This window comes from Oncorhynchus tshawytscha, linkage group LG21, assembly GCF_018296145.1.
Source record: "Oncorhynchus tshawytscha isolate Ot180627B linkage group LG21, Otsh_v2.0, whole genome shotgun sequence".
Lineage (NCBI taxonomy): Eukaryota > Metazoa > Chordata > Actinopteri > Salmoniformes > Salmonidae > Oncorhynchus > Oncorhynchus tshawytscha.
In genome coordinates, this window is record NC_056449.1 from 23,544,758 (window position 1) to 23,559,456 (window position 14,699).

Genomic DNA, 14,699 nt, shown 5'->3' on the forward strand with positions numbered 1-14,699 from the left:
CTTCCTTGATAATTTTTAAAAAAAACAAATAAGCCAATAAGCATTGAGCTAAACTGAGTAATCTCAGCTGTGATTGGTCCTGCAGCAGCAAAAAAAGGTATCAAGGGAAGTCTGTTTGGATTTGACTTCAGACCAATTACATCACAAGTCATTATTGACAGAAAAGAAATGGAATTGTTGCATCTCGTTGTGTTGTTGTCTTCTGGTGGCTAGCTAGCTAAAATCATCCCTTTTCTAAATTAACCATGGATGGAGATAGGGATTTGGACTTGTGGTTTAACTTATTTCTCTGTACTGGACAATGATTATAACGCTGATTCTGATCCAACCATAAATTCATACATTGTGACCCTGGCCTGAGAGGATGGAAGTTCCACATGTAGCTAGATGTAGAATACATGAATAACCGTGTTATTTATTACATTGGTACCCCAGGTAAGCTTAGGTTTTAGTACATTCAGTCGGGAGGCACTACTGGATATAAGAGCAACATCAAATCACCATCATTACGACCAGGAATACGACTTTCCCGAAGCGGATCCTGTGTTTTGCCCACCACCCAGGACAATGGATCAAATCCCAGCCGGCGAACCAAAACAACGTTGCCATAAAAGGAGCAGATAAAGCGGTCTTCTGGTCAGGCTCCGGAGACGGGCACATGGCGCACCGCTCCCAAGCATACTACTCGCCAAAGTCCAGTCTCTTGACAACAAGGTTGATGAAATCCGAGCAAGGGTAACATTCCAGAGAGACAAATCAAATCAAATTTTATTTGTCACATACACATGGTTAGCAGATGTTAATGCGAGTGTAGCGAAATGCTTGTGCTTCTAGTTCCGACAATGCAGTAATAACGAACAAGTAATCTAACTAACAATTCCAAAAAACTACTGTCTTATACACAGTGTAAGGGGATAAAGAATATGTACATAAGGATATATGAATGAGTGATGGTACAGAGCAGCATAGGCAAGATACAGTAGATGATATCGAGTACAGTATATACATATGAGATGAGTATGTAAACCAAGTGGCATAGTTAAAGTGGCTAGTGATACATGTATTACATAAGGATGCAGTCGATGATATAGAGTACAGTATCTACGTATGCATATGAGATGAATAATGTAGGGTAAGTAACATTATATAAGGTAGCATTGTTTAAAGTGGCTAGTGATATATTTACATCATTTCCCATCAATTCCCATTATTAAAGTGGCTGGAGTAGAGTCAGTGTCATTGACAGTGTGTTGGCAGTAGCCACTCAATGTTAGTGGTGGCTGTTTAACAGTCTGATGGCCTTGAGATAGAATGCTGCTGTTTTTCAGTCTCTCAGTCCCAGCTTTGATGCACCTGTACTGACCTCGCCTTCTGGATGACAGCGGGGTGAACAGGCAGTGGCTCGGGTGGTTGATGTCCTTGATGATCTTTATGGCCTTCCTGTAGCATCGGGCGGTGTAGGTGTCCTGGAGGGCAGGTAGTTTGCCCCCGGTGATGCGTTGTGCAGACCTCACTACCCTCTGGAGAGCCTTACGGTTGAGGGCGGTGCAGTTGCCATACCAGGCGGTGATACAGCCCGCCAGGATGCTCTCGATTGTGCATCTGTAGAAGTTTGTGAGTGCTTTTGGTGACAAGCCGAATTTCTTCAGCCTCCTGAGGTTGAAGAGGCGCTGCTGCGCCTTCCTCACGATGCTGTCTGTGTGAGTGGACCAATTCAGTTTGTCTGTGATGTGTATGCCGAGGAACTTAAAACTTGCTACCCTCTCCACTACTGTTCCATCAATGTGGATGGGGGTGTTCCCTCTGCTGTTTCCTGAAGTCCACAATCATCTCCTTAGTTTTGTTGACGTTGAGTGTGAGGTTATTTTCCTGACACCACACTCCGAGGGCCCTCACCTCCTCCCTGTAGGCCGTCTCGTCGTTGTTGGTAATCAAGCCTACCACTGTTGTGTCGTCCGCAAACTTGATGATTGAGTTGGAGGCGTGCGTGGCCACGCAGTCGTGGGTGAACAGGGAGTACAGGAGAGGGCTCAGAACGCACCCTTGTGGGGCCCCAGTGTTGAGGATCAGCGGGGAGGAGATGTTGTTGCCTACCCTCACCACCTGGGGGCGGCCCGTCAGGAAGTCCAGTACCCAGTTGCACAGGGCGGGGTCGAGACCCAGGGTCTCGAGCTTGATGACGAGCTTGGAGGGTACTATGGTGTTGAATGCCGAGCTGTAGTCGATGAACAGCATTCTCACATAGGTATTCCTCTTGTCCAGATGGGTTAGGGCAGTGTGCAGTGTGGTTGAGATTGCATCATCTGTGGACCTATTTGGGCGGTAAGCAAATTGGAGTGGGTCTAGGGTGTCAGGTAGGGTGGAGGTGATATGGTCCTTGACTAGTCTCTCAAAGCACTTCATGATGACGGATGTGAGTGCTACGGGGCGGTAGTCGTTTAGCTCAGTTACCTTAGCTTTCTTGGGAACAGGAACAATGGTGGCCCTCTTGAAGCATGTGGGAACAGCAGACTGGTATAGGGATTGATTGAATATGTCCGTAAACACACCGGCCAGCTGGTCTGCGCATGCTCTGAGGGCGCGGCTGGGGATGCCGTCTGGGCCTGCAGCCTTGCGAGGGTTAACACGTTTAAATGTCTTACTCACTTCGGCTGCAGTGAAGGAGAGACCGCATGTTTTCGTTGCAGGCCGTGTCAGTGGCACTGTATTGTCCTCAAAGCGGGCAAAAAAGTTATTTAGTCTGCCTGGGAGCAAGACATCCTGGTCCGTGACTGGGCTGGGTTTCTTCCTGTAGTCCGTGATTGACTGTAGACCCTGCCACATGCCTCTTGTGTCTAAGCCGTTGAATTGAGATTCTACTTTGTCTCTGTACTGGCGCTTAGCTTGTTTGATAGCCTTGCGGAGGGAATAGCTGCACTGTTTGTATTCAGTCATGTTACCAGACACCTTGCCCTGATTAAAAGCAGTGGTTCGCGCCTTCAGTTTCACACGAATGCTGCCATCAATCCACGGTTTCTGGTTAGGGAATGTTTTAATCGTTGCTATGGGAACGACATCTTCAACGCACGTTCTAATGAACTCGCACACCGAATCAGCGTATTCGTCAATGTTGTTGTCTGACGCAATACGAAACATCTCCAAGTCCATGTGATGGAAGCAGTCTTGGAGTGTGGAGTCAGCTTGGTCAGACCAGCGTTGGACAGACCTCAGCGTGGGAGCTTCTTGTTTTAGTTTCTGTCTGTAGGCAGGGATCAACAAAATGGAGTCGTGGTCAGCTTTTCCGAAAGGGGGGCGGGGCAGGGCCTTATATGCGTCGCGGAAGTTAGAGTAACAATGATCCAGGGTCTTTCCACCCCTGGTTGCGCAATCGATATGCTGATAAAATTTAGGGAGTCTTGTTTTCAGATTAGCCTTGTTAAAATCCCCAGCTACAATGAATGCAGCCTCCGGATAAATCGTTTCCAGTTTGCAGAGAGTTAAATAAAGTTCGTTCAGAGCCATCGATGTGTCTGCTTGGGGGGGGATATATACGGCTGTGATTATAATCGAAGAGAATTCTCTTGGTAGATAATGTGGTCTACATTTGATTGTGAGGAATTCTAAATCAGGTGAACAGAAGGATTTGAGTTCCTGTATGTTTCTTTCATCACACCATGTCACGTTGGTCATAAGGCATACGCCCCCGCCCCTCTTCTTACTAGAAAGATGTTTGTTTCTGTTGGCGCGATGCGTGGAGAAACCCGCTGGCTGCACCGCTTCGGATAGCGTCTCTCCAGTTAGCCATGTTTCCGAGAAGCAGAGAACGTTACAGTCTCTGATGTCCCTCTGGAATGCTACCCTTGCTCGGATTTCATCAACCTTGTTGTCAAGAGACTGGACATTGGCAAGAAGAATGCTAGGGAGTGGTGCACGGTGTGCCCGTCTCCGGAGTCTGACCAGAAGACCGCTTCGTTTCCCTCCCAGAGACTGTAACGTTCTTTGCTTCATGGAAACATGGCTCACTCAAGACACGCTATCGGAGTCGGTACAGCCATCTGGTTTCTTCACGCATCGCGCCGACAGAAACAAGAAGAGTGGCGGTGGGGTATGCCTTACGATTAACGAGACGTGTGTGATCATAACAACATGCAGGAACTCAAGTCCTTCTGTTCACCGGACTTAGAATTCCTCACAATCAAATGTCGACCGCATTATCTACCAAGAGAATTCTCTTCGATTATAATCACAGCCGCATATATTCCCCCAACCCAAGCAGACACATCAACGGCCCTGAACAAACTTTATTTGACTCTATGTCAACTGGAAACCACATATCCTGAGGCTGCATTCATTGTAGCTGGGGATTTTAACTTCTTGCGTCGAGCCATCCCGGATCCGGGATCGTGAATACAGCCAAGCTCATTACCATAACGCAATGTTAACTATTCATGAAAATCGCAAATGAAATGAAATTAATATGCTAGCTCTCAAGCTTAGCCTTTTGTTAACAACACTGTCATCTCAGATTTTCAAAATATGCTTCTCAACCATAGCAAAACAAGCATTTGTGTAACAGCTAGCGCAGCTAGCGTAGCATTCAGCATAGCATTTAGCGTTAGCATCAGCAGGCAACATTTTCACAAAAACCAGAAAATCATTCAAATAAAATCATTTACCTTTGAAGAACTTCAGATGTTTTCAATGAGGAGACTCTCAGTTAGATAGCAAATGCTCAGTTTTTCCTGAAAGATTATTTGTTTAGTAGAAATTGCTCCGTTTGGTGCGTCACGTTTGGCTACCAAAAAAAAAACTAAAATTCAGTCTTCAAAACGCCGAACTTTTTTCCAAATTAACTCCATAATATCGACTGAAACATGGTAAACGTTGTTTAGAATCAATCCTCAAGGTGTTTTTCACATATCTCTTCATGATATATCGTTCGTTGAAAGCCTCCTCTCTCCACTCAATCACTGGATGACTGCGTGCAGCTTGTAGATTACGCACCAATTTAGACAAAGGACACCGGGCGGACCCCTGGTAAATGTAGTCTCTTATGGCCAACCTTCCAATGATATGCCTACAAATACGTCACAATGCTGCAGACACCTTGGAGAAACGATAGAAAGGGCAGGCTCATTCCCGGCGCATTCACAGCCATATAAGGAGACAATGGGAAACAGAGCTTCAAAAATTCTGCCCATTTCCTGGTTGAAGTTTCATCTTGGTTTCGCCTGTAGCATGAGTTCTGTGGCACTCACAGATAATATCTTTGCAGTTTTGGAAACCTTAGAGTGTTTTCTTTCCAAAGCTGCCAATTATATGCATAGTCGAGCATCTTTTCGTGACAAAATATTGCACTTAAAACGGGCACGTTTTTGTATTCATAAATTAAAAGAGCGCCCCCTATATCCAAGAAGTTAACCTCTTGAGCTTATGGCTCAATACTGCCCCCGTTGGAGGAAGTGCGTGCCCATAGTAAACTGAAAATATTTTTTTCCAAAATTGCTAATATATGCATATAATAATAATTATTGAATAGAAAACACTCTAAAGTTTCTAAAACCGTTTAAATTATGTCTGTATGTAAAGCAGAACTCTCAGGGCAGCCTTTCTCCCAAACTCTCTCTTGTCAAGAGAAAAGTTGGGTCAACTTTGACGTCATCGCCCCCACCCTTCCCAGGCAGCTACCGATCTGGGAACAGTATGTATTTGTTCAGCGCGATGTCTGCTTTCAATTGGCACGTTCATTGTTTGAATTTCGCGCTCCCTCATCCTTTGGCGGGCGAAAATGCCCGGTTCACTCTCACATACATGCACTCTATTGCGCGCGGCCGATTTGGAGAACGTTCTTTTCCAATAGACACCAGTTGAAGCCGGTTCGTTTGTTTGCGATTATCATTGTTTTACATGATAAAAACATCATTTTGCTCGATTCTGCACTTAGTTTGACCAGTTTAGTCGACATATAATATGTAATTTTGAAGTTTGATTGCGCAAGAGTGCGGGACCAGAAGGAGCAGAAGTTATTTTGGGTGCATTTCAGCTGAAGCTGTTAGCATATGCTAATACAAAGACGCACAACTTGAAACCAAACGATGTATTGGGTAAGTATGACTCCTTCTACGTCTTCTGATCGAAGAACATCAAAGGTAAGGGAATATTTATGTGGTTATTTTGGGTTTCTGTGGACTCCAAACGTAGAGGAGACACTGCTAATATCTGAGCGCCGACTCATAGCATAGACTAGTGAACGAATTCTGTAACGTTAAAAATAAATGTAACACAGCGGTTGTATTAAGAAGAAGTGTATCTTTGTAACTATATGTAGAACATGTATATTTAGTCATGTTTATTGCTTGTTATCTGATGTTATCTGTCGGAGCTATCATAATTTCTCCGGACATTTTGAGTAGCATTTTTGAAATGTCATCATTGTAAACAGAGATTTATGGATATTAATGGCATATTATTGAAAAAAAAAAGTACTGTGTAACATGTAATATTACTGTCATCTGATGAAGATTTTCAAAAGGTTAGTGAATTATTTATTTTTTAATCCTACTTTTAAATTTTATATTTTCTGGGACAAAATGGCCGCCGCTTGCCTTTTGTTTCGGTGGTGGTCTAATATAAATGTGTGCTATGTTTTCGCCGTAAAACATTTTAGAAATCTGACTTGCTGGGTAGATGAACAAGGTGTTTATCTTTCATTTGAGCTATTGGACTTGTGTAGGTGTGGAGGTTAAATATGTCTAAGAATATTTTTTCGCATTTTGCGTTATGCTAATGAGCTTGAGCCGTAGTCACGATCCCGGATCCGGGATGGGTAGCATCAAGAGGTTAACAAGGCTAATCTGAAAACAAGACTCCCTAAATTCTATCAACATATCGATTGTGCTACCAGGGCTGGTAAAACCCTGTATCATTGTTATTCTAGCTTCCGCGACGCATATAAGGCCCTCCCCCGCCCTCCTTTTGGAAAAGCTGACCACGACTCCATTTTGTTGCTTCCAGCCTATAGACAGAAACTAAAACAGGAAGCTCCCGCTCTCAGGTTTGTTCAACGCTGGTCCGACCAATATGATTCCACGCTTCAAGATTGCGGAACATATCCCAGTCCACGTGATCGAAGCATTGCGTCAAACAACAACATTGACCAGACAGACTAAATAACTTCTTTGCTCGCTTTGAGGACAATACAGTGCCACTGACACGGCCGCTAAGGTAACTGAGCTAAACGACTAGGACTCACTCCCGTCATCATGAAGTGCTTTGAGAGACTAGTCAAGACTAGTAAAGGGCCATATCACCTCCACCCAACCTGACACCCTAGACCCACTCCAATTTACTTACCGCTTCCATATGTCCACAGAAGACACAATCGCATCCACACTGCACACTGCCCTAACACATCTGGACAAGAGGAATACCTATGTGAGAATGCTGACTCCCTGACGAGCCGCCCCCAGGTGGCGAGGGTAGGTAACAACACCTCCACCCCACTGATCCTCAACACTGGGGCCCCACAAGGGTGCGTTCTGAGCCCTCTCCTGAACTCCCTGTTCACCCACGACTGAGTGGCCATGCACGCCTCCAACTCAATAATCAAGTTTGCAGACGACACTACAGTGGTAGGCTTGATTACCAACAACAACGAGACGGCCATAAAGATCATCAAGGACAACAACCACCTGAGCCACTGCCTGTTCACCCCGCTATCATCCAGAAGGCAAGGTCAGCACAGGTGCATCAAAGCAGGGACCAAGAGACTGAAAAACAGCTTCTATCTCAAGGCCATCAGACTGTTAAACAGCCACCACTAACATTGAGTGACTGCTGCCAACATACTGATTCAACTCCAGCCACTTTAATAATGTAAAAATGTATCACTAGCCACTTTAAACAATGCCACTTTTATATGTTTACATGCCCTACATTACTCATCTCATACGTATATACTGTACTCTATACCTATCTGCTGCATCTTGCCTATGCCGTTCTGTACCATCACTCATTCATATATTTTTATGTACATATTCTTCATCCCTTTACACTTATGTGTATAAGGTAGTTGTTGTGAAATTGTTAGGTTAGATTACTCGTTGGTTATTACTGCATTGTCGGAACTAGAAGCACAAGCATTTCGCTACTCTCGCATTAACATCTGCTAACCATGTGTATGTGTGTGACAAATAAAATTTGATTTGAGATAACATTAGTATTCTAACTAGATGGCCTGGCGTATCATTGCCCATGAAAGGAAGTTAGGTTAGCGAGCAACTATTTTAGCCAGGTAGCCTAGGACAACAAAAACTAAAAGCGTGTACTGTATGACATAGTCATAGACCGTTTAGGCAACATGAAGAGGATGACATTGACGTTTCTTTACAAGTAGGGTGAGTAAACATGTTTTCTTCTACTTGCAAACACACACAGAGAGAGAGAGAAATCAGCACCATGCACAGCCACATCATATTTACCTTACATTGATTGGACTAAATAGTTTTTGGTATATTTTCGTTGTCACTGGATTAGACTAAGCATAGGTGATATGAGGATGAAATGTTGAAGTTGAAATGGTGCTAGAATAGTTCGAGGCAGCTCCTGTTTTCTTTGTGACTTCTGGTAACTCTCCGTGGTTCTAAATCAATAGCTGTTCAGTAGTCCCAAAATGTCTGAAACATTACCTTGCTTGACCATGCTGTAAGTCATGTAACTGTTTGTTACATGCAACGGACAGATTTTGCTCTCCGGTTTTGTAAAGAAACAAATTTGTGGTTGGATTTATTCTACCACTGTCTTGTTATTGTCTCTGCCTTAGGCCTATATATATAAAACGTCATCAAGGAATATCAACTAATTATAGAGCAAACAACGCAACGTTGTAATACGCCTTTATTATCATGAATTAGTTTCCCCTGTGATCTTACCCATGCATCGCTACTGTTGCTTTGCCATTTTTTTTGCAGTATTACTTTACTGCCTTCTTGCAAACAGGATGCATGTTTTGGAATATTTGTATTCTGAAAAGGCTTCCTTCTTTTAACTCTGTCAATTAGGTTAGTATTGTGGAGCACCTAAAATGTTGTTGAGCCATCCTCAGTTTTTTCCTATCACAGCCGTTAAACTCTGTAACTGTTTTAACTCTAACTGTCACCATTTACCTCATGGTGAAATCCCTGAGTGGTTTCCTTCCTCTCCGGCAACTGAGTAAGGAAGGACGCCTGTATCTTTGTAGTGTCTGGGTGCATTGTTACACCATCCAAAGTGTAAATTGTAGCATCTATTATTGCACTCAGATTGGGTCTATGCAACGTATTATGTGACTTGCTCTTCAAATGTTTACTCCTGAACTTATTTATGGTTGTCATAAATGGGGCGGCAGCGTAGCCTGGTGGTTAGAGCGTTGGACTAGTAACCAAAAGTTTGCAAGATCAAATCCCCGAGCTGACAAGGTACAAATCTGTAGTTCTGCCCCTGAACAAGGCAGTTAACCCACTGTTCCTCGGCCATCATTGCCTAGTTAAATAAAGGTAAAAATAAAAGGGGTTGAATACTTTTTTTTCAATGTAATGATTTTTTTTTAAATGTCAAAAATATTTCCACTTTGGTATTATGGGGTAGTGACCAAAAATCTAAAAGTTTAATCAATTTTAAATTCAGGCTGTAACACAACAAAATGTGGAAAAAGTGAAGGGGTATGAAGACTTTCTGAAGGCACTGTAAATGATCTAACACTGACAAATTAATTTTTATAGAAAAAACCCCACCTGTAGATCTGTAACTCCAGGTGGTAGTGTTCCATGTTTAAAACCCCACCTGCAGATCTGTAACTCCAGGTGGTAGTGTTCCATGTTTAAAACCCCACCTGCAGATCTGTAACTCCAGGTGGTAGTGTTCCATGTTTAAAACCTCACCTGTAGATCCGTAACTCCAGGTGGTAGTGTTCCATGTTTAAATCCTCACCTGTAGATCTGTAACTCCAGGTGGTAGTGTTCCATGTTTAAAACCTCAACGAGAGATCTGTAACTCACGGTGGTCGTGTTCCATGTTTAAATCCTCACCTGTAGATCCGTAACTCCAGGTGGTAGTGTTCCATGTTTAAAACCCCACCTGCAGATCTGTAACTCCCGGTGGTAGTGTTCCATGTTTAAAACCTCACCTGTAGATCCGTAACTCCAGGTGGTAGTGTTCCATGTTTAAATCCTCACCTGTAGATCCGTAACTCCAGGTGGTAGTGTTCCATGTTTAAAACCTCACCTGTAGATCCGTAACTCCAGGTGGTAGTGTTCCATGCTGAAAATCATCCAGGAGTTTGACGCATTCTCTCAATCGTTTCTAGAGAGGTAAGAGTAATTTGAGTCAACAAGAGAATTAACAGTAGGTAGTTAGGTTTCTTCTTAAATGTGTTATCTTAGAGAAGGACTAGGTAACGGCAGTTCTGGCAAATGTCAGAAGGGCTGGTCCATCTTTAGCCCAGGGTGCCTGTTTAAATTTTTTTATATTTTTTTTAACAAATAATTATAATTATTTGGCTAATAATAGGGACTTGGGGGGGGCTGTTCCAAGTCCGTCCCTGTGCTGGGGGGGGGGGACTGTTCCAAGTCCGTCCCTGTGCTATCAGATTGGATTCCAGATCTACAGTATAATGTGGACAGCATTCTCCTGTTGCCACAGTTCCCAAGTCTCATATTCAATCAGAAAGTCAGTGAAAAGCCACGTTTTTTGTATCTCTTACAAAAACTATAGCTGATTTATTAAAACAGTATGTGGATGTATGTTTTCCACTGTACCTTACCTCAGACACAAAGAGTGTGCTGGGGTCGATGATCGCTACAAAGTGTCTCAGCCGGCCAAGAAAGGTACTCTGGAATAGAGAAAGAGCCTAGTTAATTATTGATGAGCTAACCATACAGTAATACCAAATCTTAACACCCATCTCTGTAAATAGGTTAAAGCCTTTGCAGACTGTACAATTTTAGCTGTCTTATGCCACGATTTTGCCATCCCAGACAAAATGTCCAAGTTGTGGGCAAATTCTTAGGTCATTAACGACTGTCAGACATCTTGGCTCATTCAGTGTGACAGTGTTTAGGTCTGCCGATTAAGTACTTTACGTGCGGTCGTAGGCTCCGACAGTTCTGGCAGTGTCCAATGTTTGGGGCCTTTATCGTGTAGTGTGGCTGGTGTTACGACACTATACTGACCAATAGGAACATGGCCGGCACTGAGTATGCACACAATAATATGATCATTGTGAATAGTCAGATTAATAGTTTGATTTAAACTGTGCAAGAAGAATGATTTACCTACTAATCTTGTTAACATGACACATCTGAAATCAGGTTCCATGATTGGATTTTGATACATGCACAAAATAGCCAATCAAAATAAACGTTCTACTACAGCTCGCCATGTTATTTTGGGGAATCCTTTTTGATTTCGAGTTCAGACATATAAAATGTATGTGAATTATTTCTACGATGCATAATTTCAGTCGGCTAACCTTGCAAGCCAATTGCAGAATATAGGGGAGGAAAGAGGAAGAGGACATCTTCAACAGCTACGCATGCTGTCAGTGATGCACAGAGTGCAGTTAAAATAGAAAGACTCAAAACACCATCATTGTCTAGTAAAACCATGAAAAGTAGTGCACCTAAATGGAGATCTGGTGTTTGAATGTAAACCTAATGTACGTGTTATGAAATACTAAATATTTTTCAAAACAGAATGGGAGTACTCTGAAACACCCAAAGTGGTTCTTCAATCTGAACAATTGTGCTTTTAAGAGAGTTGTGAAAACCCTTTCTGGTGACTCTGTGTATACTCCCGAGTGGCACAGTGGTCTAAGGCACTGAGATGCAGTGTCACTACAGTCCCTGGTTCGAATCCAGGCTATATCACATCCGGCCATGACTGGGAGTCCCATAGGGCTGCGCACAATTGGCCCAGCGTCGTCCGGGTTTTGCCGGGGTAGACCGCCATTGTAAATAAGAAGTTGTTCTTAACTGACTTGCCTAGTTAAATAAAAGGTAAACAATACAAATAAATTAAAAAGGAAGCATCAAAACACAAAAACAATGTTTTGTCAGACTGTCTCTCATACAATCAAATGGTTTTAATAGCATAACTATTGATTGATGGTGATTTTCAGTCAATATTTTGATCAACATTTTAATGAAGAATTTAAAACTTTGACACTAATTATAGGCTACAGTTGCTAGGCCCATGAGATTATAAATAATGGTACAATCAATATGTTTTGAACTATGGAAGATATAGCAGAGGTAACATGTGTAAAGTGGGCATTCATGTGAGAAGGTGGATGTGAACCCGGGTCTCCTGTTTGTCAAAACACTGCGTTAGTCAACTCAGTCTTCAGGACTGTTGTGCTGATTCAAACTTGAGATAAGTAGACTGAACATGGACTCAATAAATCACTTTTCATGTCACATCCTTCATAAACAACAGGTGTAGACTAACAGTGAAATTAAAATATTATTATGGCATTTCGAGTCCTGTGTAGTGCACAATAAAATGCCTTTTGGTGTCATTTCCTTGTTCTGAGCTCCTAAACACTATTTTGGCATTTCCAGTCCTGTCTCCTGCAGAACTAGAGCCCTTCTCCTGGAGTTTCCAATCACTGCAAATTGGAGCCCCTCCTATTGTTGTTTATTCCCTGCTCTTTTACAGTGTTTATAAACTCATCAGTAATTCCAAAAGGTCAAATGTACAGCATTATGCTCAAACAAAGGACACAAGAAAATATATTTTTGTGAAAACAAAAATTACGATGTTTGTCCAGGAAAATAATTACAAAAATCTTCAGATTATCAAAATTACATAGCATTAACAGGTCTTTCACATTTTTATATTGATAAAGTGAGACAGTTCAAAGATCTGTAAGGTATTTATCATATTGATATTCTTAAAAATCTACAGAAATATGGTATTATATCTGCAATGACTGCTAATGTCAGCAGTAGCAGACATACAAAACAGTCCAGGGCTCAATGCAATCCACCAGTCATCCATTACGTTAAGGTTTCGTCTCCTTTAAGGTGATGACAGCTCAGACGTCACTAGTTTTAGTGTTACAAAGCACTTCATTTTTAACAGTGTGGGTGGGTCCAAGAAGAACAAAATTCAAAAACACCAGATACTTTGCTTTATTGAATACCATTAATGTTGCATAGGCACATCTTCAATAATCCGGTCCCACTCTAAAGAAGATCACTTTTAAGGCTCAAGGAAGCCTTCATAAACCCTTTAATAAGGCCTATATGGATGGCCCATGGCTCAGAAATCACCCAGAAGAAAATCCCATGTTATGCAAAGGGTGACAAAAGGGTTATGCCACATTTTCCAAAGCACCAGATGTAGGGACTTTTTTATAATCACCCTTCCTGTAGTATGACATTACTCATAGATGCTTTGTAAAGTCATGTAGGGCTTATGAATACTTTATGAATGCTTTAATACATTTTAGTCATAGTCATTTAGCAGATGCTTTTAATTAACGTGTTGTTTGTCTAAAGTGGGACCCATAACTCAACATCAAAATACTTAACATCTCATTTCACATGACTTGATGTGGATTGAATCAAAGTGGTTAACCTGCTAATTGTTGTGTAGAGTTCAGTGATCTAATGTTTAGGGGATACAAAGTAAGACAGAGCAGCTATGTGGGTTGACTCTTAAGACACAGTGCAAAACCTGCTAGCACATGTGCAATCTTTGGACGAGTTACTGGAAAGATTAAACTACCAACGGGACATTAAAAACTGTAACATCTTATGCTTCACCGAGGCTGAAAGACGACAATATCAACATACAGCTGGCTGGTTATACAATGTACCGGCAGGATAGAACAGCGGCATCTGGTAAGACAAAGGGCGGCGGACTTTGTCCAGTTGTAGTCGGAAGTTTACATACAGTGGGGCAAAAAAGTATTTAGTCAGCCACCAATTGTGCAAGTTCTCCCACTTAAAAAGATGAGGGGCCTGTAATTGTCATCATAGGTACACTTCAACTATGACAGACAAAATGAGAAAAAATATCCAGAAAATCACAGTGTAGGATTTTTAATGAATTTATTTGCAAATTATGGAGGAAAATAAGTATTTGGTCAATAACAAAAGTTTCTCTCAATACTTTGTTATATACCCTTTTTTGGCAATGACAGAGGTCAAACGTTTTCTGTAAGTCTTCACAAGGTTTTCACACACTGTTGCTGGTATTTTGGCCCATTCCTCATTGCAGATCCCCTCTAGAGCAGTGATGTTTTGGGGCTGTTGCTGGGCAACACGGACTTTCAACTCCCTCCAAAGATTTTCTATGGGGTTGAGATCTGGAGACTGGCTAGGCCACTCCAGGACCTTGAAATGCTTCTTACGAAGCCACTCCTTCGTTGCCCGGGCGGTGTGTTTGGGATCATTGTCATGCTGAAAGACCCAGCCACGTTTCATCTTCAATGCCCTTCTCACGATACATGACCCCATTCATGCTTTCCTTTACACGGATCAGTCGTCCTGGTCCCTTTGCAGAAAAACAGCCCCAAAGCATGATGTTTCCACCCCCATGCTTCACAGTAGGTATGGTGTTCTTTGGATGAAACTCAGCATTCGTTGTTCTCCAAACACAACGAGTTGAGTTTTTACCAAAAAGTTATATTTTGGTTTCATCTGACCATATGACATTCTACCAATCTTCTTCTGGAT

At 42.3% G+C, this 14,699-nt stretch overlaps 1 protein-coding gene across 2 annotated transcripts in view; it reads right to left on the bottom strand.

Annotated features, from left to right (window-relative positions):
- sfxn5a (sideroflexin 5a) overlaps positions 1–14,699 on the bottom strand; it is a 41,833-nt gene that overhangs the window by 16,563 nt on the left and 10,571 nt on the right. Inside the window, exons 2-3 of one of the 2 annotated variants that reach the window (XM_042303219.1) lie at positions 10,778–10,846; positions 10,240–10,317 (exon numbers count right to left, since the gene is read on the bottom strand). In XM_042303219.1, the coding sequence (XP_042159153.1) occupies positions 10,240–10,317; positions 10,778–10,846 (147 nt within the window). Of the gene's footprint in view, positions 1–9,896; positions 9,927–10,239; positions 10,318–10,777; positions 10,847–14,699 lie in introns of those variants that run through there. The other variant, XM_042303220.1, reaches the window with a different exon arrangement.